Source organism: Physella acuta, unplaced genomic scaffold (genome assembly GCF_028476545.2).
Source record: "Physella acuta isolate Inbredline_101_S28 unplaced genomic scaffold, ASM2847654v3 ptg000284l, whole genome shotgun sequence".
Taxonomy (NCBI): Eukaryota; Metazoa; Mollusca; class Gastropoda; family Physidae; genus Physella; species Physella acuta.
This window is the reverse complement of record NW_026731803.1, coordinates 538,737-563,297: the sequence shown is the minus strand read 5'-3', so window position 1 is coordinate 563,297 and position 24,561 is coordinate 538,737. Positions and strand designations below refer to the sequence as shown.

General features: G+C 36.2%; 1 protein-coding gene across 1 annotated transcript; it reads left to right on the top strand.

Moving 5' to 3' along the window:
* Positions 1–200: 200 nt before the first annotated feature.
* LOC131939585 (mucin-2) lies at positions 201–17,900 on the top strand. Its single transcript, XM_059297989.1, has 19 exons — positions 201–222; positions 492–584; positions 2,613–2,630; positions 2,888–3,000; positions 4,481–4,670; positions 5,386–5,574; positions 5,712–5,810; positions 11,342–11,439; positions 12,642–12,746; positions 13,439–13,535; positions 13,656–13,982; positions 14,075–14,119; positions 14,520–14,561; positions 15,201–15,242; positions 15,372–15,464; positions 15,739–15,957; positions 16,047–16,154; positions 17,043–17,636; positions 17,851–17,900. Exons 2-19 carry the CDS (start codon positions 533–535, stop codon positions 17,898–17,900), a joined length of 2,481 nt encoding a protein of 826 aa, XP_059153972.1. The 5' UTR covers positions 201–222; positions 492–532.
* The last annotated feature ends 6,661 nt before the right edge of the window (positions 17,901–24,561 follow it).

Here is a 24,561-nt window from a genome sequence, read left to right as displayed (position 1 = left end):
CTAACAATACTGTGCATTTTATTGACGCTGAGGTATTCATACAAACCGCCTTACTCTATGGGCAAAAAAGGTTTTGTAATTTTTAGGCATAAAGTTTTCTTCAAAATTGGAAATCCCCATTGGCTATTTCCTAATATTAAAAGCTAAAAATAAAGATGACTTTGGATCGCTGATGTTGTTTTAAATGTATAGAGCTGGCTGAGACGAATAGCGAATGTTAAGGTAACTTGGTGTTTGAGACTGTCCTGTCTCGCAGAGTGATGTGGCGATCAAAATTCATCTAAGATATTGTGTTAGTTATTTGTCTTGAGTTTTCTAAAAAAAACATTTTAAAGTACAAAAGCTTTTTCTCTTGCTGTCTCACACATATTTTAAGAATATATTTACAGTACATAAACTTTAATTGAGATAGACCTAGTTTCGGCGTGCTGTATAAGTGGTATATAAAGGCCAGAACTGTGTAAGGCTATTTTAAAAAAATTACTCTCTAGATCTGGATGATCAACTTTTGTTGCAGTCCAGTTCACCTTCGATGGACATGTTGTGCCGACTTCTCTGCTTGGTTATGCTCTTGCATCATTCGTGTAAGTATTCAAATCTCTTTGATTTTCTTCGGCTTTAAAAGCTTTTTGGTAAGATTAAATTGAATAAATGACAAGCCCAAAAGAAACAAAAAAATTGATTAGAGACTTGTGAAAACGTAATATGGAAGCATACAGTCTTTTAAAACCAAGCAAATCATGGTAGGCTGGACAGCGCACAGAAGAAACACATTATACTTTTACGAGCCGACCCGCGACGTATCATACGCCGCTATTTAGTACGAGCCGACCCGCGGCATATCATACGCCGCTATTTAGTTGTTGTTTTTTCTACTTTTCAGTAATTCATAATTTGTGAATTCGACAGTACCAACGCTGCCACTGAAAATATTTGCTTTAAAACACTATCAGTAGCTCGCTAAGGACGATATCCCCCCCTCCTTTCCCCTAACCCCCCCCCCCCCCCCCCCCCGTGAAAGTGAACTCCTCTTAGTTACCTCCCCTAAGTTTAAAATCGTTTCAAACTAAATTTTCTGCCCCTAATAGCCGTCACTAAACCCGGCTCTACGATTGTAAACATTTAGCGTGAACCACAGCTCACCAGACCATGTAGGGGTGAGGGTGGTAGGGAGCGCGCTTACAGCTTGGTGTTTTTTATCGTCTCCAAGAAGAGAATTATATATAGATGTTTTGATTGCGACGTTTTTTCTGTGGTTACATTTTAGGTAAAGGCATTATCTGACACCAATCTAGTTTGGCTTTTGTCGTGTATTATTTTCATTTGAATATTCAACAATTTAGTTTTGTGGCCCATATATTACGTGAAAGCTTCTAAACAATGTTTGTATGGTATTTTGCTGATTACTCTAGTGTTCATAACCTTATTTCAAATATTTCATATATAAATACAGAGATCATCGGCCGTTTATGGCTGTGTATATACACCGTCCCGCCACCAAAATATACATCACACATTCTGTCACTCTAAATTCGGTAAATAACGTATGCCTAATCAACATGAGAACCAAAAATATATATATTTAAAACCCACAGTTAGTCGTGTTTTACAGTAATCCGTTTATACAGTTTTTATTTTATTTTAATTCAGGCTAGAATACGTTCCAAGGGCCAGAAGAGGCGTCAGTGTTGAAAATTGTTTTGTAGGGTCTATGTGAGGAAGCTTTTATGTAGGTGAAGGGATTTCCTTAGGCGGCCGATGAACCTACGTCATAGAAAGTTATTTCCCATAGTTTAATTTCCCAGTACACAAGTTAATGCTCCAGAATGTTAGCAAATAATTGTCTGGCCGTTCTGCTGTAAAAAATGTTTAGCAGTAGATACTGTTCTTGTACCGACATCAGTCATTTGTTGTCAACTGAAATCGACTTCATCGTGCCCTCTATTGAAAAGATCACACAGGGAGCTCAATTATTTTTAATATTTCCTACGACTAACAAATAAAAACTTACGAGTTTTCTTTCTTAACATTTATCAGTCATTTTTTTATATTTTCGTGATGTTTAACACAAGGTGTTACTTTTTTTACAGTTATCAATCCAAAGTTTAGTGAGTTAAGGCTGCGAAAAATAAATTGCTACTCTAAAAATTATGTGAAAGAAAATTTTTTATACCACTATTATACAACTATAACAAATGTTTGCAATTCAGTTTCAGAGGTATAAGTTGGGCAGGTAATGAACTAGTAATTTGATTTTAAAGCATGAAAAGGCTTAGAGAATCCCGATCTGTTTTTAAAAGCATATGTTATATTCATTAAAAGCAACTGCTTTTAAAATGAAGTAATAACAGAAGTAGGTCTGATATCGTTTTAGCCGGGTTACCATCAGAATACATACTATTTGTTAAATTTTTTTCAGTTTTTATTTAATCTGCTTTTCTTTGTTGTTGTTTTTGTTTTGTCAAAAACTACTTTAAAGTATAGTTTATCTTGACAAAATATTCATAGCTTTCTAAGTTTATTACCATGTAATTAATGGTGTTATACTTTATTTTACAACTATTTTACTCTTGCCTGCCACTACTAATGCAAACATCGGCCTGTGTCAACAGATCAAGACTGCAGCAGCGGTAAGTTCTGTGTGGATAGTTGTTTGTGTTGGCCTATGTTCACACGGGTAGTATCCTATTTGGATGTGTATATGGCTTTTGTATGTGTGTCTGTTGTGTGATTGCAGAAGAGTTTAACTGGAATAAGAACATTTAAAAACAACTCACAAGTGTGACGCACCCCACCAACACAAGATGTGTATCCCTCCCCCCCCCCATTAGTTTTATACAGATAATCCCACCACTATAACATTCGACCCCCTAATGTTTTTATACAGATAAACCCACCACTATAACATGTGACCCCCCTGCCATGTTGATGGAGTCATACAAACTTAACCTCGTGTGCCGGGTTCAAAGTTCAAGTTCTTTGATTAGCTGCTTTATCAATGTAAGAATATTTATTTCTTAAACATGTTATTAGGTACACTATAGATGTCACGTCTCACTTATTTTCGACGGTACAATCTGCTTTCAAAAAATTACGTGTAATTAATAAAAAAATTCAATTAGTTTTAAAGTGCGTGCTGTAGTCTACGAAAAATTTCAGTTTGCTTTTAATTGCTACTCGTGATCGTCTTAGCACAAATATCGAATTATAGTTTTTTTTAAAGATTGATCTAATATCAGTAGTAAGCAGAAGTTTTAACTTCTTTATTTACAGACTGCATAAAATTAGCTTGTTTTTTTTTTTTTATAAATGGCTAAGTTCCGTTAATAAAAAAAATCCACGATGTCAATAGAAGATTTCGAGAAAAAACTTAGAACGTGAATTTTTTTTTACAATCCGTTTCCTAAGGAGTTCGAGGTATGGGAATTCCCATTACAGATTTTGTCAAGGGGAACTAAGTAGACCGGCGAGTTATTAGCTCTTGTATGTGTATTCAACTGTGCTTTCCCAATGAAAACATAGTTGTGTATAATTATTTTACCAACAAACACATTCAGTAGCGTAGCTAGGGGAGTGCGGGTGGGGCGGCGGCCCCGGGCACGCACACTAAAGAGGCGTCATAAAGGATGAAATAAATATTTAAAACCTCATTTTAAGCTGAAGTATTGGATTATACAGTCATCATAGTGTGGCAGAATAGCAAAACGTAGTGACTTGTAAAAAGCAACACCAACATTTTCAACTGTAGGGGGGGGGCTGGGCGGTTTTTTAACTAAAATGAATAAATGTAATATAAATGGGAGGGGTTACACAATTGATAGTTCCCCCCGGGCTCCAGAATGGGTCGCTACGCCTCTGAACACATGGTCAACAATAACTTAGAAAAACGTAAATTACTAAATGAAAGAGTATGAGTATGGTAAATAATTTAATTAGCTAAATTAACTGAATTTGGAATTTAAAAAGATGTAATCTCACTTAGATTTTTTATGTTGAAGTAAGACTGGAGAGAACATTAAATTTTAAACCACATTATAGTTTTAGTAACCGTGAATATTCCTTAGTAAATTATAAATGACGTTTCAGAGTAGTTATTTACATGCTATGATGTTTTAGAACAATCCACGTTATGATGTTTGAGAACAATGGACAGACATTGCACATTTTGGTTAACGATGTTTTCACTACTAGATCTGGATATGTTCATGTACCCACACAGTTCTCGTGTAATAAAAAAATAAAATGGAGCCTCTTGCACGAACTGTAATATATTGTTTACAACCCTTTATACTTTTAAAGCCCGCCTCTAAGGTTGTATAGGAACTTATTGAAAACAGGACCGTAAACAGAGGGGCATGACTTACCGTATCACAACTACATTTGTGTGGTTTTAATTTGTATTACATATTTAATGCTTAATTTCAAGTGAATGTAATCTAATTTTGTGGTTGGATGTCTACAAAAACTTTTCTTAAACCAGGTGACTATCAACGGCGTCAGTGACCCTCATGTAGTGAGCAGATCAGATGTGCTGGACAAGACGTGCACAAACCTGGTGTCTGTGGTCGGTGTCCCACCTGGACAGTTGGAGCTGTCTGTGACTGTCTATCCCCAGGGCTGTGACAGCAGTCTGTATGGTGTCAAAGGTCAACGCCAGCAGGTTACACTAAGTAAGTTCACTAGATCAACATCAACAGGTTACACTAAGTAAGTTCACTCTATCAACACCAACAGTAAGTTCACTCTATCAACACCAACTTGTTACACTAAGTAAGTTAAAACTAGCAACGCTAGCAGGTTACATTAAGTAAGTTCACTCTATCAACACCAACAGTAAGTTCACTCTATCAACACCAACTTGTTACACTAAGTAAGTTAAAACTAGCAACGCTAGCAGGTTACATTAAGTAAGTTCACTCTATCAACACCAACAGTAAGTTCACTCTATCAACACCAACTTGTTACACTAAGTAAGTTAAAACTAGCAACGCTAGCAGGTTACATTAAGTAAGTTCACTCTATCAACACCAACAGGTTACACTAAGTACGTTCAATAGATCAACATCAACAGACTACACTAAGTAAGTTCACTCTATCAACACCAACAAGTTACACTAAGTAAGTTCACTAGCAACGCTAGCAGGTTACATTAAGTAAGTTCACTCTATCAACACTAAAAGGTTACAAACCTCTGAAATTTCATATTTCTTTAATTGTTCCAAATTTAGACGTATGTTTCTATTCAGACAAAAATAGTGCTAAATATCTCAAACATTTCCAACTCAATATCTCACAACCCAATTAGCAGATACAATTAGATCTTATGGTACATAGATTTGCTAAAACGTTGACTTCGCTAGTTAAAAAGATGTATATCTATCTTAGAATCCCCTGAGGTCAAGCCATTGACTTGTGTCAGCTCTGAATTCCCCCAATATGCCGAGGCTGTGTGTACTTGTTACCTGAGTGATGCAGGCTTCCCTCCAGGCTACGCCCAATGGTATACAGCAGACGGCAACAAAACAGGAACACTCAACGTTACAGATGGTTCAGCCACATTCCGGCAAATTTTGGGTAGGTGGTAGGAATAGTTTTACCTACATTTTCTACACAATATAAAGTATTTGTAACGATATCTAATCTGGTGGATTATGTACACAGCAATATAAAGTATTTGTAATGATATCTAATCTGGTGGATTACGTACACAGCGTCTGTAGCGGATGTTTCCGTTGAATGTCGGGCCTTTACAGTTCTTCAGACAACACAAGTTAAAGATCCACGATTAGTTTTCGTGGCCACAGTAGTATGTAAGTAGTACATGTCATAGTAGTATGTAAGTAGTACATGCCATAGTAGTCTAGAGGTCCCACAAGCCAAATTGGTGTTTATAATGCTAGTGTTAGATATGTCTGTCTGTAAAGTAGCTGGGGTTGCGTGAGGAAGATTTAGAAAGTTGCTGACGGTGAATGGTGCGGAGTACAGGCTTGCAGAGTTTCTGTCAGGCATCTTTGGGGAACGAGAGCACTGCCACCCCCTCCACAATCACGACCACCCTCACTCCTTCCGAACGAAATAGATGAAACAGAATTTGCATTGTCCGCCCCCGTCCATCCCCGTCCTCCATAGAAACATGTAGTCCATCCCCTCCCGAAAGTATCAAGTGCCCCCGCCCCAGGGGCGATTAAAAAAACCACTGGGGAAAAAGCACTGATGGCTTTGGTGAGGGAGTAGTGTGTTGGGAGGTTAAACATGAAATTGAACATTTTATTCTTTAAAAAAATAATTTTCATATTTTTAAATATCAAATCTTCAATGTTTGATAGTAAAATTTTGTTACATTAATCATTGTAGATATTTATTATATTGCATATTTCTATATCGCGATTGCACTTATAACACCACACCAACCCTAAACGACAGATCAAAATATACAAGTACGTTTAAAGGCGATCACTCCCGCTTTATTATTTCATCAAACGCATTTGGTTTTTGAGTGATTTTTCATTTTTATTAAGGAGTTTCTCCAATTTTAACTGCTTTTAATAGTAAAAGTAGGATATTTGATATATTTATTCATGGAGAATCTAAACATATGCAGCGTTTTCTGGTTCTGGTAGAGACCCTCAAATACGATCCGATTTAAGATATATTCTATATTTTAAAAAAAACAAATAAGGACCGCCGTACCATATATATTGTAAGCGAAATTTTAAACTTCGATCATCTTGGAATCCAATAATTCTGACATTCAATATCTAGTTGGAACAATAATTTTAACGTACAACTAGACTACCCGTTATCATTAGATAACTGTGGTTTCGGGGGTCATCGATAAATGACATCACGTCTGTCACATACCATCACAAAATAACCAGACCCCACATTCAAAAATATGACACACCTCAGACGTTTTTGTCTTTTAAAAACACCGATTTCGGCTGAACATGGGCAGTGGCGGAACTAGAAAAAAAAGGCCCCCCCGCAGAAGTTTTTTTGGGCCCCTATATATATATATATATATATATATATATATATATATATATATATATATATATATATATATATATATATATATATATATATATATATATATATATATATATATATATATATATATATATATATATATATATATATATATATATATATATATATATATATGGAAAACAAAGGTCGCTCTAAATTTAACAAAAAAATTTCTATCCGGTACACGAATAAATCAGAGGTTTTCCTACACACGAGCTGGCCCCATTCAGTTTTCCATGTGAGAAGCACGGACTCTCTAAATCTAGTCCAACACTCCAAACTGACGCCGATTTTTATGAGGCTTTCATCAAAACGTAACCAACCGTGTGCCCTGTTTTCCAGAAGTTGAATTAAATGTTAACAATGTCGGCAGTCGGCAGTTCATTTCTTGGATCTTAGGGCGCGGGTTTGTCCTCACTACCAACTAGACACGCCAAGGCATGCTGTAAATCCCTCGGCGACGGCCCAGGTGTCAGGGAGTCACAGGGCTCTTGGAGCTACCGGTTACATTACTGCACGGGTGATGGGTGCAACACATTGTTTCTTCCGGCAGAGCTTCCCCCCTCCCCTCCCCCGAAAACAGTCTACCCTGGAAGAAACATTGGTGCGACACCTAATTAGATTTAGTCATCGAGTGTTGTAGCGAGACTTATTCCTAGTGTTGTGGGAACTTATAAACGACTGTCTGTGGGGGCCAACTTGCTCATATGTGATGCGCTCAGGATGACACTGCCGCCGGTTGTATTCAAGTAGTAACCTCATCCGCTTATGCAGGATCACGGGGCGCTAAATCACATATTTCAGTTAGGAGTCCCCACTCAAATATGTACAAATGTTAGGCCTATGACAGAAACCTTGCGGGGCTGTACTGAACAGCTTCCCAAGTTTTCATGGCGATTGGGTGAATGATGCAGTAAAGCTTAATAGACAGAAACTTGTTTTTCACATGTACAACTGTATGTTGCCAGGTCACGCGTTGGATAACCTTCTGATTTAGGGGAGGGGGGGGGGGCTAACAAAAAGCCAGACCCTCACACACCCCCACCTCAATGACGTCATTTATAAATAGTAATTGACTATTAATAATGTTCAATTAATTCTAAACGTAATTAATTTCTAAATAATTATCTGTCTGACAAAATGTGCTGAAGTGGTGAATCGTACGGTTAGGAAGTAGTTCATAAACGATACATTTATCTCCTCGATACTTGTGAGGTTGAGAAAGAGGGATGGGGTAGGGGTCGGCTCGGGAAAAAAACTTGAAAGAGAGAACAAAACGCCTTGATCTATGTACGTCAGCATCGCCCACTGTAAAACTTACTCAGGGGAGATTATTCCAAGTATAGGCTTTAAAAGTTTACTATATTTCTTGTAAAAGCAAAAACAAGTAAACGTATATAAAACTGAAGTTTCTAGTATTATATTATTTTTTATTATTTGTAGGATGCAATATAGTACAGGGTACAAATTCAACCACTATCACAAACACATTAACATTGAAAAATGTAAAATGGATTTCGGGTCCCTTACCAATGCCGCAAAGAAGAACCGCGCATCATGAAAGCCCACTTCATATGTAGCGGCTTTTCGTGCTATGGACTTTGTTGTTTTTTAAAAAGAATTTTGCCGGCGACAGCGTGTGTTTGATTGTAGGGAAATAGAACTCGGCCTTGACGATGGTTAAAAAATACAACTATAAATAACTGTTTTAAATATGTAAAAAATTTGTCGACAATTTTTGAACCCCCTTTTTGGTCCCCATCCCCTGCCCCATCCGCGACAGTACACGTTGGAGGATCGGTCAAACAGTTACGTGTCCTCTATTTAGCTATTAAAAGGGGGGGCAACGAGTCAAAGAAGTCATTCAAAATTTGAAGAGTTACCTATATTTTACACTGTAGTTTGTGTAATGGATTTTATCTTTTGCGGAAGAGCGTGGTATAGTGACTGTAAACAGAGCTTCTTCCATGAAATGAAATTTATATAATTTATATAGAAAATATATACTTTTAACAGTGTCCGCCCCCCCCCCCCCCCCCCGAAGAAAGTCTACCGCCCCCCCCCCCCCCCCCGAAAATTTCAAGTGCCCCCCCTCCCGGAGAAAAAAGTCTGGAAGAAACACTGACTGTAAAATAAAGATAATCGAACCGCAGCTACAGTGTTTTTCTTTTACAAACCAAATATTAAGGCTAAAATGCACGAAAATTAAATTAAAAATAAAAAAAAAATATTAATTTTGGTCAGCCGTGGGCCCTAAACGGCCTGCCCCCCCCCCCCCCCCCCGCGCATTGCGGGGTATGGCGGGACTGTAGTTCCGCCCCTGTTCATCAGGTAAATGAACAACTACTGACTAGTGTCTTTAACAAAATGTGCAGGAGTGGTCAGTTTACAGTTCAGTAGTTCATAGACGGTTCGTTAATCTATGCATTACATCTTATTGTAAGAGTAAGGGTGTGGTGAGGGGTAGAGGTGAGGGGTAGGGGTGAGAGGGGGGGGGGGGAGGGGAGAGAGTTGGGAAGGTTCATTGGAAGGGGACAAAAAAGCGCCGATAAACATCTACATCAATAGTGCCGACTTTTTCCGGTCGTCTAGAAGACCAGGATAGTCGCCGCAACATTTCCCCAGCCCGATTTCAAAGCGTGCCGGCACGGTCAAATTTCAGATGCTTCACTGAAGGGAGATAACTTAAACTTTTACAAGTTTATTGATACAGTTGTTAAAGTAAAAATGAACGCAATTATAAATGTATGAGATCGAAATAAATAATTATATTTTTTGTAGAATTCAGGCCAGTAGTTTAAACACATACTCATAGATATGTATTTAATAATGTAAACAATATAACAATGCTTTTTTGTTTTCCTAATTGGCGCCACTAAAAAGAACGGTAGGCTACGTCTTTGAAGTTGTCTATATGTCTGGCGGTCACTCGAGCTATAGTCTGTGCATTTTTCTCAAAGACGTTTGCCGACTATCGTGTTTGTTTGTAACTGTAGAAGAAAGATAACTCGACCTCCACCTAATTAAAAAAAAAATTTTTTTTTAATTTAGCCAGGATTTTTGGGCCCCCAATCGGTCTGGGCCCCCCCGCATTGCGGGGTCTGGCGGCACTGTAGTTCCGCCCCTGAACATGGGTCTGACCACACTATCCATTCACATGCTGAGGTCACAAAAACAGGTCAACTATACTTCACCTGCCCAGTCTCCCTAACTCAGACATGTTTTTGTCTTTTAAAACACCGATTTCGGATGAGCATGGGTCTGACCACACTATCCCTTCATATGCTGACGTCAAAGGTGAACTCTCCACCTACCCAACTCTACTTCACCTGCCAAGTGTCCCGCCAAGTCTCAGACATTTTTATTGTTTAAAAAAAACGATTCCGGCCGAGCATGACTCTGATCACATTATCCCTTCATATGCTGAGGACACAGAAACAGGTGAACTCTACTTCCCTTGCCCTGTATCCCGCCAAGTTCTGATAGGCAACTTTATCATTAAGTTCTAAAAAATTGGAAAAAAAATAACATTGGCACGATTTGTCTCGAACCCGTTCTATAGTTCCAGATCTAGAACCTAGATAGGTAAATCACATGTATTCTTAAATTAGATTATCCTTGAAACTAAAAAGCAAAGATTTATATCAAATATTTAAGGACTAAAATAGTTTAATAAAGAAACTCAATAATTTCTTGTGATTTTATATTGGTTTTTATTTTTAACTAATTAATTTGGTTTTACCTAGATTCTAGATCTATAACGTTTCCTTCTTTTGACAGCTGATCTTTAGATTTCAGATCTAGAGAAATTTGTTGTATATTTAAATGAAAAGGACGATTGAAAATTCATAATAGTATTGGAACCTAATAAAAATAACAAACGGAAGTATCGTTAAAGCAATAGCCGACAGAAAATTAGCTATATATTGCGTTATACTTTTGAATGGGCAACAAAATCTTTGATGGAAGCCGCCATTATTGTTGTAAAAAGTAATTAAATCATGTGACGTCATTATTAAGTCATTGTTCTGAAATGGTATAATTAATGTGGTTAATCTACCAATGAATAAATCAATAAGTTAATTAACGTCTTTCAAAAAATGTGTGATTAACAGTCTGTCTGAAAACAAAAATTGTTCTCTGCCTACATACTATTTTACAGATCTACACATAGTGCAGATTCTATCCTGTAGCCAATCAGACAAACAAAAAATCAAGCAAATAAATATTCAGACATGTAAACAAACTTGAGTTTTAGTAGAATATAGATAGATACCTAGATTGACCAAACATTTTAACATTCAACACCTAGTTGGACCAACATATCTAGAGCTGAATGCACCGAACCCATACAGCATATGCCCTGACAGTGCAGGACTAACCATTGACTGCTCTGCCAAATATTATATGGTGAGTTACTTCTCTCTCTCTCTCTCTCTCTCTCTCTCTCTCTCTCTCTCTCTCTCTCTCTAAATATATATATATATATATATATATATATATATATATATATATATATATATATATATACATATATATACATATATATATATATATATATATATATATATATATATATATATATATATATATATATATATATATATATATATATATATATATATATATATATATATATATATATATACATATACATATATATACATATATATATATATACATATATATATATATATATATATATATATATATATATATATATATATATATATATATATATATATATATATCAAAGTATGTCTTTGGTGGGTTAGTTTATGCATTACTACACCTTTCATCCGATCGTCTTTTAAACTTTCTAACCATTCCCGGTTAATAACGGAAATGGTATTTTATTCTAATTATATAGGCACACGATATCTTGAGTAGGTCCGTACTATATATAAATGAAAGTATGTATGTGGGTTTGTTTGTGCGTTTGTTTGTGGATTTGTTTGTGGGTTTGTCCTTTATGCATTATTACACATTTCATCTGATCACCATGAATCTTTGGGGAGTGGGTGAAAATATTCAAGGAAAGCTTCTGTGAAAAAATGATTTTAATTTCGCATTGGCGGCGTTCGTTTTAAACAGTGCAATAGACTATGGATAAGATGGGGTATTATAGTCGTTCGCTACATTGAATCAGGCGTGTCCGCCGGCACCCCAGCAGGGTGCGACATGTAGTCCCGGGCTACCCTGTGAGCGCTGTGTTAAATACGTTCTTTTTAATTAGTGTGATAGACTATGGATACGATAGGCTACTGTACTCGTTGACTAAATAATTTTTTGTAAATACTGGCAGAATAATATAATAGTAAATTATTTAATTAATTTAGTGTTTCACCAAAACCATAGTTAACAGTTGGGCATGATTTTAAAGTTGAGTGAATTAAGATTTAAATAAAAAACGTTCAATTAGCAACATTTAAACCAAGCACACGCACACACACACTTAAAAACACACATTATATATATATATATATATATATATATATATATATATATATATATATATATATATATATATATATATATATAATAAGTTATATATATATATATAATAAGTTATATTTCTGTGGATCCACTAAAAGCCAAATCTTGATTGACAGACCAACAGAGAACCAATCTTTATTGCCCAACTGGGATCGGTCAGAACCAATCGTACATTGGCTCCGTACGTCATCGACAAATATTATTTCCACCCCACCTTTAAGGGGGTAGGCTCCAGAAAAAACCAACTTCTTAATTAAAACTTTTTATTGATTCATTCGTGTATATCTAAGTTAGGGTACTTGAAGGAAAATATTTCCATGCATCAGGGGCTCTTTTGAAAATATGGTTGCCATGGCAACGGCGGCCATCTTGAAAAAAACATCCTTTTCTGGAGTTCTAAAATTTCATAAACTAACATAAATATCGGCTATATAACCATTGATCCTTCTTGTACTAACGCTAATAGAGTCAGCTGGCTAGTTTTTGTAACAGAAATCACTCTAGAAATTTTTTTTTTAATTTTCAAAATTTGGTGTGACAAAATTCCAATGAAAATAGTTCTAAATTCAATGGAATTTCACCACAATTTTTTTTGAAAATTTGAAAAAAAGTATTTCTAGCTGTTTTTCGGTTACAAAAATTAGCATACTGACTCTATTGGTGTTAGTACAATAAAGATCAATGATTATATGGGCGGTTTATATGTTACTTTAGGAAATTTTAGAACTCCGCAAAAGGTATTTTTTCCAAGATGGCCGCCGTTACCATGGCAACCATATTTTCAGAAGAGTCCCTGGTACATCCAAATATTTTTCCTTAAGTACCCTAACTTATACATACACAAATAAATAAAAAAGGCTTATTAATTAAAAAGTTTTTTTACCCGTTTTTTTCGGGAGCCTATCCCCTTAAGATTGACTCACCTGGAAATTACATCTTGTACTGTAGGGCTGAGAATAAGGTGTTCCCACAGATCTTTGCCGAAAGTTCGATGACTGTAATGGCTATCGGTAATATTTGAACATCTTAAATGAATACAATAATGAATGTCAATAATATTTAGAAATGCGAGTTTTTACAAATATTTTAACACCTTTACTAAATTCAGAAAATAATTATCTTCCTGCTAGAGCCGCCATCTACAGCTCCTCTACTGTACACGTCCAAACATCCACCCAACTCTGGAAAGTTTAGTGTCCAGGTCAATATTGGCGATTCACTGGACGTCACGTGTGTTGTTGATGGGGGTCAGCCAGCCGTGACCAGTGTCACAATGACCTGTTTCAGCAACACAACTACAGTGGCCGGTAACTCGCTGACCATGAGGATAGCCATTGACGTCATCACCATTCGTTTCAGTTGCACGTGCCAAGCAGCTCACGTGACCAACTGCTACTACTTAAAATCTCAAATGGTTTTTACTGGACCTTTGACAACTACAGAAAAACCCCAATCAGGTAAATTAAAGATTACCCAAAAAAGAACAACGAAACGCAAAAGATCATTGGAAAAATTTACAATTTGAAGTCTTTTTTTTTTTTAATTCCAGCTACTTCAGTCTCTACTGAACAGAAAGTGCCGTTTGTTACAACTGGTAAATGTACTTCCAATTTATAACAACTAAAGACTTTTATGACTTTTACTCTCAAATAATTTTATACAATTGTAATACGAAAGGTTTTTGTCTATAATTGAATACAAGAGTTGACTCAGCAGTCGTTCAAGGCCAACGTTTAGCAAGTAACATTTATATTTAAAACTAAAACTCTACTCAGGTTGTCATGTTCATACGGACAGACAAGGAGACAGCCTATAGATGAAAACATTACCTGTATATACGATAACATTACGTTAATATCTGCGCTATCACCAGAATTAGACAGTGACATTATGTCTCAATAAGCAAAACACGGTACAGTCACAAAAGTTTGCATGTAACCTCACCCAATCTACCACGTCTCCTCACCGCTCACACAACTTAAAACTTTTCACAGAACACCCCCGCACAACGACAACTCCAACAGCTGTTTTGTCAGGTGAGGTTCTGCCTAATAATCAAAACATATACTCCTTAGTGTGTATCATTGTTTGATGTCAGTAAAGTATTGGCTACAGGACATTACCCCCGGGACATTTCCCCCGGACATTCCCCCCCCCTCCCCACAACTTTACACCTTTATATTACCTTAATCCTAACCATAACACAAGGACGAAAACCCTAAGAATTAACCTCACCCTAAAATAAACCCAAAACCAAACCCAACTCTAGACATTTATTTAAGCCTAACACTGATCCTAACCCTAACCCTAACTCTAACCATAACAATAACCACAACCACAACCTTAACCATAACCATAACCATAACCCCAACCCTAACCCTAGCGCTAACCCTAGACCTAGACCTAGATCAAACTCAAACCTTAGCTCTAAACCTAGCTGAACCTTAAGGTATGACCGGGGGGTAAATGTCCTACTGGAAGGGGGAGGTGGAATTGACAGATGGGTAATTGACGGGTAATTATGGGTAATGACGTGGGGAAAATGTCCGGGGGTTAATTGACGGGGGAGGGGGAATGCACTGTTCCCAAAGTATTACCATGTAGTCAATGTATTGTTTCGTCGACCTGATAGATAACTAAGTAGACTTGTAGTTAAAATCACAATTGTTTAACAGACTTTACAAGTTCTACAACAACAAAAACACCTGATGGTTCTGGTAGGATATTCTTACTTAACCTAATTAATGTAATTATTTAATTAAACTTCTTTGTTTTAATAATCGAAATTAGTTTTCGTGTTATTGTGTTTGTCGTGAAACAATATGAAAGCTCATAAATTTCCTCAGGACAATCGCGACCCATTGTAACAACAGTAACAACAGTGGTTGGCAACTCAAACGTTTCCAGTACTACAGTAACAAAAGTAATTGAAGTTAAAGGTAGGCAACTCTACATTACACGTAAACATCGCATTCACCAACAATTTTAAATAAAAAATAGAAATGATCATGTCTGAAGTTGAATATGTATGTTATCTTGTTTATTTCATTACTTATAACTTGCACAATAAGGTGTCTCAATTTTTATGATTGTGTTAAAATGTACCTCACTTAAGTTTTAAAACGATTTATATTATAGTACGACTTCCTAACTACATAATAAAATGTTTCATGAAAAGAACACTTCCAGAAAAGTTTGTTATTTACTTCATAGAAAACGTAAACAGCAACCTGGGGTTGATCATTGGTGTGGCTGTAGCTGCTGGGACAGTTGTCGTTCTTGTGATTGTGATCGTTGTTGTGTATCTTCGGAGACGTGGAAATAAACCTGCGCGTGGTGACCAAAGTACTGCTGGTGACATGGCCGCTGTTGGAGATCTCAATCGTCCTTCCACACCGGAGCAGACTGCTGTTCCAGATGAAGAACTAGAAAGTAAAAATTTCTCTGTTGAAACAGTTGTCGATTTCTTATTTTCTTTGTTTTTAATTCACTATATGTCGCTTTAATGGGTCATTTCGTAGGTAGTGATGGAAATACAAATAGAAATCGTGCTCGAAGAGATGAGCCTCGAAACGGTCAAAATCATAACGCGTCTTCTACTGCAGGTGCAACCCAAGATGTAAACAACGGTAAGACTATAAACAGCAGGAACTCTTAGCTATAGATTATCAATCTTTCTGTAGGTAGTAGATTGGTAATTGATTGATTTTTAGCTCAGGTATATGTAAATAATACATCTCCGAAATAACACTCCCATATAATAAACGCTAGTCTTCAACATAGTCTGTAATGTACTGTATAATTTGTTATCTATTTATTAATCTGTAAATGTTCACTTGCAATGTAAAATATATATTGGGTAAAGACAGGTTATTTCATATATGTAATGCTTTTAACAGCTGTCTTCACCATAACGGCTAATATATGTTGCTTTCTATATTTTTTCTTCTTTTTAGTATTTAAGAAAATTAAAATACAATATATATATATATATATATATATATATATATATATATATATATATATACTAAATTTTGCTTCACTATTGTGATATACTTATATAGTAGCAAGACTAATTCTAATAGGTAAGACTAATCTATAGGTACTAAGACTAATCTATAGGTACCAACCAACAAATGCTTCAGAGGTAGCAAATATGCATTTTGGTGTCGTAGTCATAAATGTAACAAATCTTTTACCTGTAGGATTACAACTCGAAATGTTTGATCGTGTTTACATTATTCTCCTTCGTTTTAGTGGCAACATTTAATAAACATATACAATTTAATAAACATTTAATAAACATCAGATATCAAAATACAACTTGTTTTCTATAAGATCTTTATGTAGAGCCAAGATACACAAGCGCCTCATCGATTCCAAGTCAAGGTTAGTGGTTCACTTTTCTTTTCGAAATTTAAAAAGACAGGTCGATGTTAATAAAAACAGACACTTACAAATTAGCAAAGTTGCACACAAATGTGATGAAATTAATTTCATGTCATTTTTATCTATAGCCGCTCCAAGACTACCCACAAGAAGCGGTACCAGCATCATCTCACAGAGACAACCCCCAACTACCCCAACTGCAGGTACCAACAACATCGCACAGAGACAACCCCCAACTTCGCAGCCTGAAGGTACAAGCAACATCGCACAGGGACAACCCCCAAACACTCCAACTGCAGGTATCAACAACATCGCACATAGACAACCCCCAACTTCGCAGCCTGAAGGTACAAGCAACATCGCACAGGGACAACCTTCAACTACCCCAACTGCAGGTACCAACAACATCGCACAGGGACAACCCCCAACCACTCCACCTGCAGGTACCAACAACATCGCACAGGGACAACCCCCAACTACCCCAACTGCAGGTACCAACAACATCGCACAGGGACAACCCCCAACCACTCCACCTGCAGGTACCAACAACATCGAACAGGGACAACCCCCAACTACCCCAACTGCAGGTACCAACAACATCGCACAGGGACAACCCCCAACCACTCCAACTGCAGGTATCAACAACATCGAACAGGGACAACCCCCAACTGCTTTCCCTCAAAATGATCCTACATGCATGAGCATGAGTGAAATTACGACAGGTACGTTTACACAAATAATGAAAAATTTTGATACACGCCTTTACAGTAATATATATATATATATATATATATATATATATATATATATATATATATATATATATATATATATATATATATATATATATATATATAAAGCAAGAGAAAGATATTAGGTACATGTAAAACTAAATCTATTCTGTTGTTTTCTGAACGTCTTATTTCTCTCTTATAGCCTTAAACTTACTAAACGAATCAGACTCTAGTCACCCTCGTCACGCCTAAGACTCAAGCAGCACAAGTAATGTACAGCAGAATTTACCGAGCCCTAATCGACAAATTCTACCTTGATACTACTGAGCTTGTTTAAACGACTGGCTAATCATGTTTATCCTATAACGTGAGCAAATGTGTTTAGACCAGAGGCGGATTTAATAGGGGAGGGGCTGAGATGGCTGCAGTCAGCGGCTCCCAGTTTTTATAGGCCCCCTAATTTCCTTTTCCAATCGTAGAAAAAAATCTCACTTTAAAGAGAAATTGCTGGGGTTTCTTTACCATAAAACCAATGTTTTAAAATTTGAATCACAAGCCTATTTCATTTTATTTTCAAAATATCAAACGCGATTTCACTTTGGTATAAAACGCGAGTACACTTTGGTATAAAACGCGAGTACACTTTGGTATAAATACCAGCTGTCATCACCTCTTCCCCATAGACTATTTACATGAAGCTGACGCTCCCTAAAATAAATAGTCCGGACAGCGTTCGCTTATGCCAATAAAATGGGTTAGTTTTAGAGTTAAATAACAAACGAGTTCATGCTTGATGCCTCTTAAAAAATGCACAGAAATTGAATGTTATTCAGTCAGATAGGGCCTACATTGTGAATTAGCTCTCACTCACAAGCATTCAGACAAGCAACGTTGTAGACTAACCCGAGCAATCAATGAAAATATGTCTGACCGTCTTTGCTTACCCGTACACTACTAAGAAAGGTATGAAAGATGCTTTGCGAGTAGTCGCTTTTTTAGGTATAGGATTTCTATATCCTGTATTTTTAGCGCAATTTCCATACTGGGATTGCGATTATTAACTCGTCATTTCTGGATGGATGTGTGGATGTGTGTCCGCAGCTTTAGCAGGTTTAAGTCGTATCTCCTCCTCAACGAAGCAATATCGAGGACTAGTTCCAAAGCAAATATGTTAAGCAAGTTCCGAGGATGAACATAGGCCAAAACAATTCCCGGAATTCCTTCCTGGAGTTCCAGAAAAGCCAAAAAACCTCCAAAAAATGCAGTTTTTGGCCCATATCTCGACAACCAGACCACTTAGCGACTTGAAACATTTACCAATCGATTCCTGCCATCATTTAAAACAATAATGTCGAAGAAAGTTTTCAAAAATATCCTTTTGTTCGGTCACAATTTTTTTTTTAAATTACATAAACACCTACAAACCGATCGTTCTCCTAGCTTGAACGCACCCCCGCATTATACGTCTTTGTGATCACTATCTATTTTTAGATAACATACGGAAATTGCGCTTAAATTGTCACTAGACATTTTATTAACTTGTTTTTATTAAAATTCCCTGGATGTATTACTTAGTTGCCCTAGTTGGTATTCCTAGAAAATATTAGGTAAAGTTTAAATATTTAGTTGTTCCCAGTAAATTATGAGATATTCTGATCAGTTTTAGATCTATTAATGGCCGCTGAAGTTTTTTTTTTTTAAAGATAGGTACTCATCAGAGTTGGGTGTTCTCGGTTTTTAAGCCTGGGATCAGAGTTCAAGACCATTGAGCTAGCAATCGTGGGAACTACCACCAATTGCAAACTCGTAATTTTTAAAAAGCACAATAGACCACATACCGTTAGACCTAATTAATTATCTTGTAATTTCAATGACGACTAAGATAGATTTATCCTGAGAATATAAGAAAACATTAATTTATGGAACGACTACTATTAACGATTGTGGGTTCGTATGGATAGAGTTGGGGAGGAAGGGTCTATGTGGACATCACAATTATAATAGGTATTGTTTATAAAGAAAAATGCGTAAAAAATGCAAAAACTTTTACGACAGCGCCTGTGTTATTTAAACCCACCTCAATTGGCAGTCCTATATATATATATATATATATATATATATATATATATATATATATATATATATATATATATATATAGAGAGAGAGAGAGAGAGAGAGAGAGAGAGAGAGAGAGAGAGAGAGAGAGAGAGAAAGAGAGATACTATCAGGTGCCCCCAAAAAGTTTCAGCCCGGGGCCCCGCCCAAGCTTAATCCGCCCCTGGTTTAGACGATTCAATTGTAATAGGGTTTGTAAGTCTCGGTCTCGAAATCTCGTTGGCCAGGGAAAGAGAAAATGTTTGCGCTAAATTAATCGTTGTGAACATGATTCCCATTGATATTATTAATGATGTCATTTATAATGTTACTAATAATAATATATTTATATTGTACCTACGTGTAGAACAACTTGTTAGAAATACGAAGACATATTTTTTTTACAAACTGCAAGCTTCCTTGAAAAATCACAATTTAACATTAACTAAATGTTTCTATAAGCTAGTCTACATCTAGTAGTCTATTATAATCATTGTTTACGATTTTAAATAACTTAACAATAGTGGAATTAACTTTTCAATATTTCTTTTGATTGATTTGATAAAAATATTCACATTTGTTTGAAAACATACTAGCAGGCAAGTAAGAAACGATACTTTGGTGACCTACTTGCAAGCCCGATATGAATTAAGCCTTTGTTGGTTGTTTTATTTATTATTCTTTTTTATTTTGTTGGTGCGTGTTTAAAAGCTTTGATTATATGTGTACTTTCATACTTTTTAAAAATACCTTTTTAGCATTAGTAAAATTATTAAACATTTAATTCTATGTTAAATTTCATGTCACATTGCATTGTCATTGGATGTTGATTTAAGTGTAAAAGTTTGAAAAAAATCTGTTTGGTAAAAGTGGGTGAAATTTTGTTGTCAAGTTTTGACAGATGACGGATGGACGACATGAGAACTTTGTGGGGAAATAAACTAAATAAAAGCTCATGGATCTAAACACATATTGAACGGCACAAATTGTAAGGTTTCAACATCAGTTGTCGCAGTTTTAACATCAGTTGTCGCAGTTTTAACATCAGTTGTCGCAGTTTTAACATCAGTTGTCGCAGTTTTAACATCAGTTGTCGCAGTTTTAACAGTCCGAATAAACATCGCATTTTAATTATGCAAACTAGACTACCCGTCATCCCTTGGATAACTGCGGGTTTCGGGGGGTGAGGTCATCCATAAAAACATCGCGTCTGTCACTTATCGTCAAAAAAAACCCTCAGATCCCACATTAAAAAAGACGTCACACCTCAGACGTTTTTGTATCCCGCCAAGTCCCGATAGGCAACTTTATCATTCACATCTAAAAAAAATTTAAATTATACTAACGCCTTAGCTATCTAGGCTCGTCACAAAATGACAATAATAGTTTGAATCTGCTTAAGAAACTTTATTTACGCGAATAGGCCCTAGATCTAGTAATATTTCAAATTAAATTTTATCTTAAATTAGCCAATTCCATAGATAAACAAACAAAGATTTATATAAAATAATGAAGGTCTGAAATAGTTTAGTATGGATACTCGATCTAGATAGAATTATCTAGATTCTACTACTGGTTTGGTTAAGTCTAGTTTTGTTGTAACTCTTGCTAGATCTAGAACCTTGATAAATAAGTCATTTGTATTCTTGAATTAGATGATCCGTGAAGCTAAAAAGCAAAAACCAAAGCCTTATATCAAATATTTAAGACTAAAATAGTTTTATAAAGAAACTCAATGTATTCCGATTTTAAAATGGTTTTTATTTTTAACTTATTAATTTTGTTTTGACCTAGATTCTAGATCTATAAATAACTTCCTTCGACAGCTGATCTTTAGATTCTAGATCTAGAGAAATTTATTTTATACTTAAATGAAAAGGAATGTTGAAAAGTGATATTAGTGTTGGAACGTAATAAAAATAGCAAACGGACATATCTTTAAAGCTATAGCTGACAAAAAAGTAGCTATATAATGCGTTAAACGTTTAAATGGGCAACAAAATATCGCATGGAAGCCGCCATTATTGTTATAAAAAGTTTAAAAAATCATGTGACGTCACTATAAGTAAAGTCATTGTTCTGAAATTTTATAATTAATGTGGTAAATCTACCAATTTGTCTGGTATGTTTGATGTTTTTTGCAACGTTATTTTCACCAAATTAATAACTTATTATTATAAAGTGTTCATTACCAAAATTAACTATTTCGATCAGCACGTTAGTTATAAATCATGCAACAAATAAAAATATTTTTATTGATATAGTTTATTTTCCTTCTTGGATCAAATTAATTAAAATATGAAATAAAAACAGCTAAACACAAATCACAGAAAGTTTTCCTGGCAATGTTAGTTCTTTACTTCACGGGATAAAACAACTTAGGGGAGTTAACTGTTGAATTATATTTAAGACAATTTAGCGAGTTGTCTTCCTTTACTCAGAGCTTGTTTTTACGAATGTAAACCTACACAAAAGTCGGTCACGACACAGTTGTGTACCTTTGTTGACGTAAGTAGACATTCAAATACCACCTCAACACACTTCTGCCGAGATTTGAACACGATTGAGTTTTAAATCCGAATCCTAAAATGAATTGCTGGATTACGAGTCTTCATGTGCATTGTACATAGATCCCGTACTCCCTAGTTCTCAGAGTTTCTTCCAGGCATCTCTTCGGTGGGAACACGAATGGAACACGACATCGACATGGCAATACAAGTGCATGAAGTCATTCATCCGTTCAGTGGCGGACTAGCCTTCTGACCGTATGATGTTATCTATCAGTCCAGTGAGGTAAACAAAAATCTATACACGTTCAAAAGTTAAACACATTCAGCGACTATAAGGTTTAGGCTTGTAAGCCAAGAAAATATGACACACACATTTAGTTCTAAGTGTAACACATATGGTTACCAGCCAAGGGGGATAAAAATATGAAGTTTTTATTCATTAGGTTGCGGCCCCTGTGGGACCGCAACTGAACTGTTGACGTTGTTTTTTTATGCTTTTGTGAGCGATGTTACCTGTGTTCCATGTCATGTGACATGGGACTGTGGGTAGTTTCATGCCTAGCCGTGTCGCACACGCAAGGCTGCTGTCTGTGGACCAAGATGTAGACCTAATGAAGGTAGTTATATAAATTATGTTTGTTAAAATACTTAGTTGTGTATTCCTGCTAGTGCCGCATGTGCACACTTGTTAGGGTGAGTATTAATATAAGTATTTATTTGAAGTACTACGTATTGGTACTTGTTGGCAGTACTGTGTACTGGCCAAAACATATTTTATTGTTACCCGTGTATATTGTAGCCTGCACATGGTGTTGTCAGGAATGTAACTTTTTTTATTTACATTTGTTTTAGGGCTACAGCTTTTGGTCTTTTGGTCTTTTGGATTTGGTTTTGGTTTTTCTTCTTGGCTAGTTTGTTTTGTACTACTGTGTTGCATCGCCGTCATGGCTCGATGCTGTAAATAAAGCGAGTACTTGACAACAACTGTCGGTGTCGGTGTGTACTTAATCTCAGGGTCAGCCCGTCTTAACCACAACACCTCAGTGGGTAAAAGCATCCCCACTGAGTGAGGGTTACACTAAGGATGGTTATTTTTTTTATCTATGTATAGGACGTTTCTTTTATTTTTACCAGAGGCAAAAGATTATAATTTATTCGTTTTTAAAGGAATGTGAAATGGGGAACAAAGACCTACAAATCCTACGCCATATCCAAGGTACTGACGCATTTACACAGACTTAAGTCACAATTTTACTTCCCGGTCCGCTAGCTCTATCCGCACACCCCCCCCCCCCTCTCACCTCACCTCTCACCCCACCGTCACCCAACCGTGACACACATACACACAAACCTCAAGCCTTGTGACCTACGAGCCCTTTTGTGTGTGAAGCTACGTCGTACACACCTTTTCAAAGGTGTTTCTTTCATTGAAATTGTTTTACCCTTACGTTATTTTAACTGATAGACATGATTCACGGGCAACAACTTGGTAGTATAGTGAGACCAGAGCACAAACTCTATGACAACTGATCACAAAATGAGCATCACTTTCAACTGACAACCTATGACATCTACGTATCACAGAACTCTCTCTGACAACCCATCTAAGTGAACATACCACAACTCAAGGGATAATTTCCCTTTGTTTACACTTCCACTACCTGTGTATACAAAAACCTGGACATATTTTTACACGTCCACTACCTGTGTATACAAAAACCTGGACATATTTTTACACGTCCACTACCTGTGTATACAAAAACCTGGACATATTTTACACGTCCACTACCTGTGTATACAAAAACCTGGACATATTTTTACACGTCCACTACATGTGTATACAAAAACCTGGACATATTTTTACACGTCCACTACCCGTGTATACAAAAAACTGGACATATTTTTACACGTCCACTACCTGTGTATACAAAAACCTGGACCTATTTTCGCTCAGTTGTTCCCACTCTCACAACCTGTGCACTCAAAACTACAAACCCCGCACCCAGAGGTTGAGCAACTAACTCCCCTCTATTAATTAAACAACTACCCCAAACGGTTGTATAACTAACCCCTCTCCCTGTAAGTTTATCAAAGAATCCGCTTCCTGCTGTATTTCTAAAACCTACAAATCCGCCTCTGATATCATATGACATCTTACTCTATATCCTATATCTAGTTGGGCATTTTGGCAGAAAACCAGTTCTTGTATTAGCCGATGTGTAGAGGATACTCTGGATTAAAGGGACAAGTTTAATCATGTAACGACGGATGAATGGGTTGGATCACATCAAGTTTTGACGGTAAGTAC

What these genes read in the sequence shown, in the direction of transcription:
- LOC131939585 (XM_059297989.1), top strand. Translation starts at nt 533, where the DNA reads ATGGACATGTTGTGCCGACTTCTCTGCTTGGTTATGCTCTTGCATCAT. An exon ending in GCTCTGCCAAATATTATATG is followed by an intron (nt 11,440 to 12,641) that starts GTGAGTTACTTC and finishes CTTGATTGACAG; the next exon opens with ACCAACAGAGAACCAATCTT. An exon ending in AGTGCCGTTTGTTACAACTG is followed by an intron (nt 14,120 to 14,519) that starts GTAAATGTACTT and finishes AACTTTTCACAG; the next exon opens with AACACCCCCGCACAACGACA.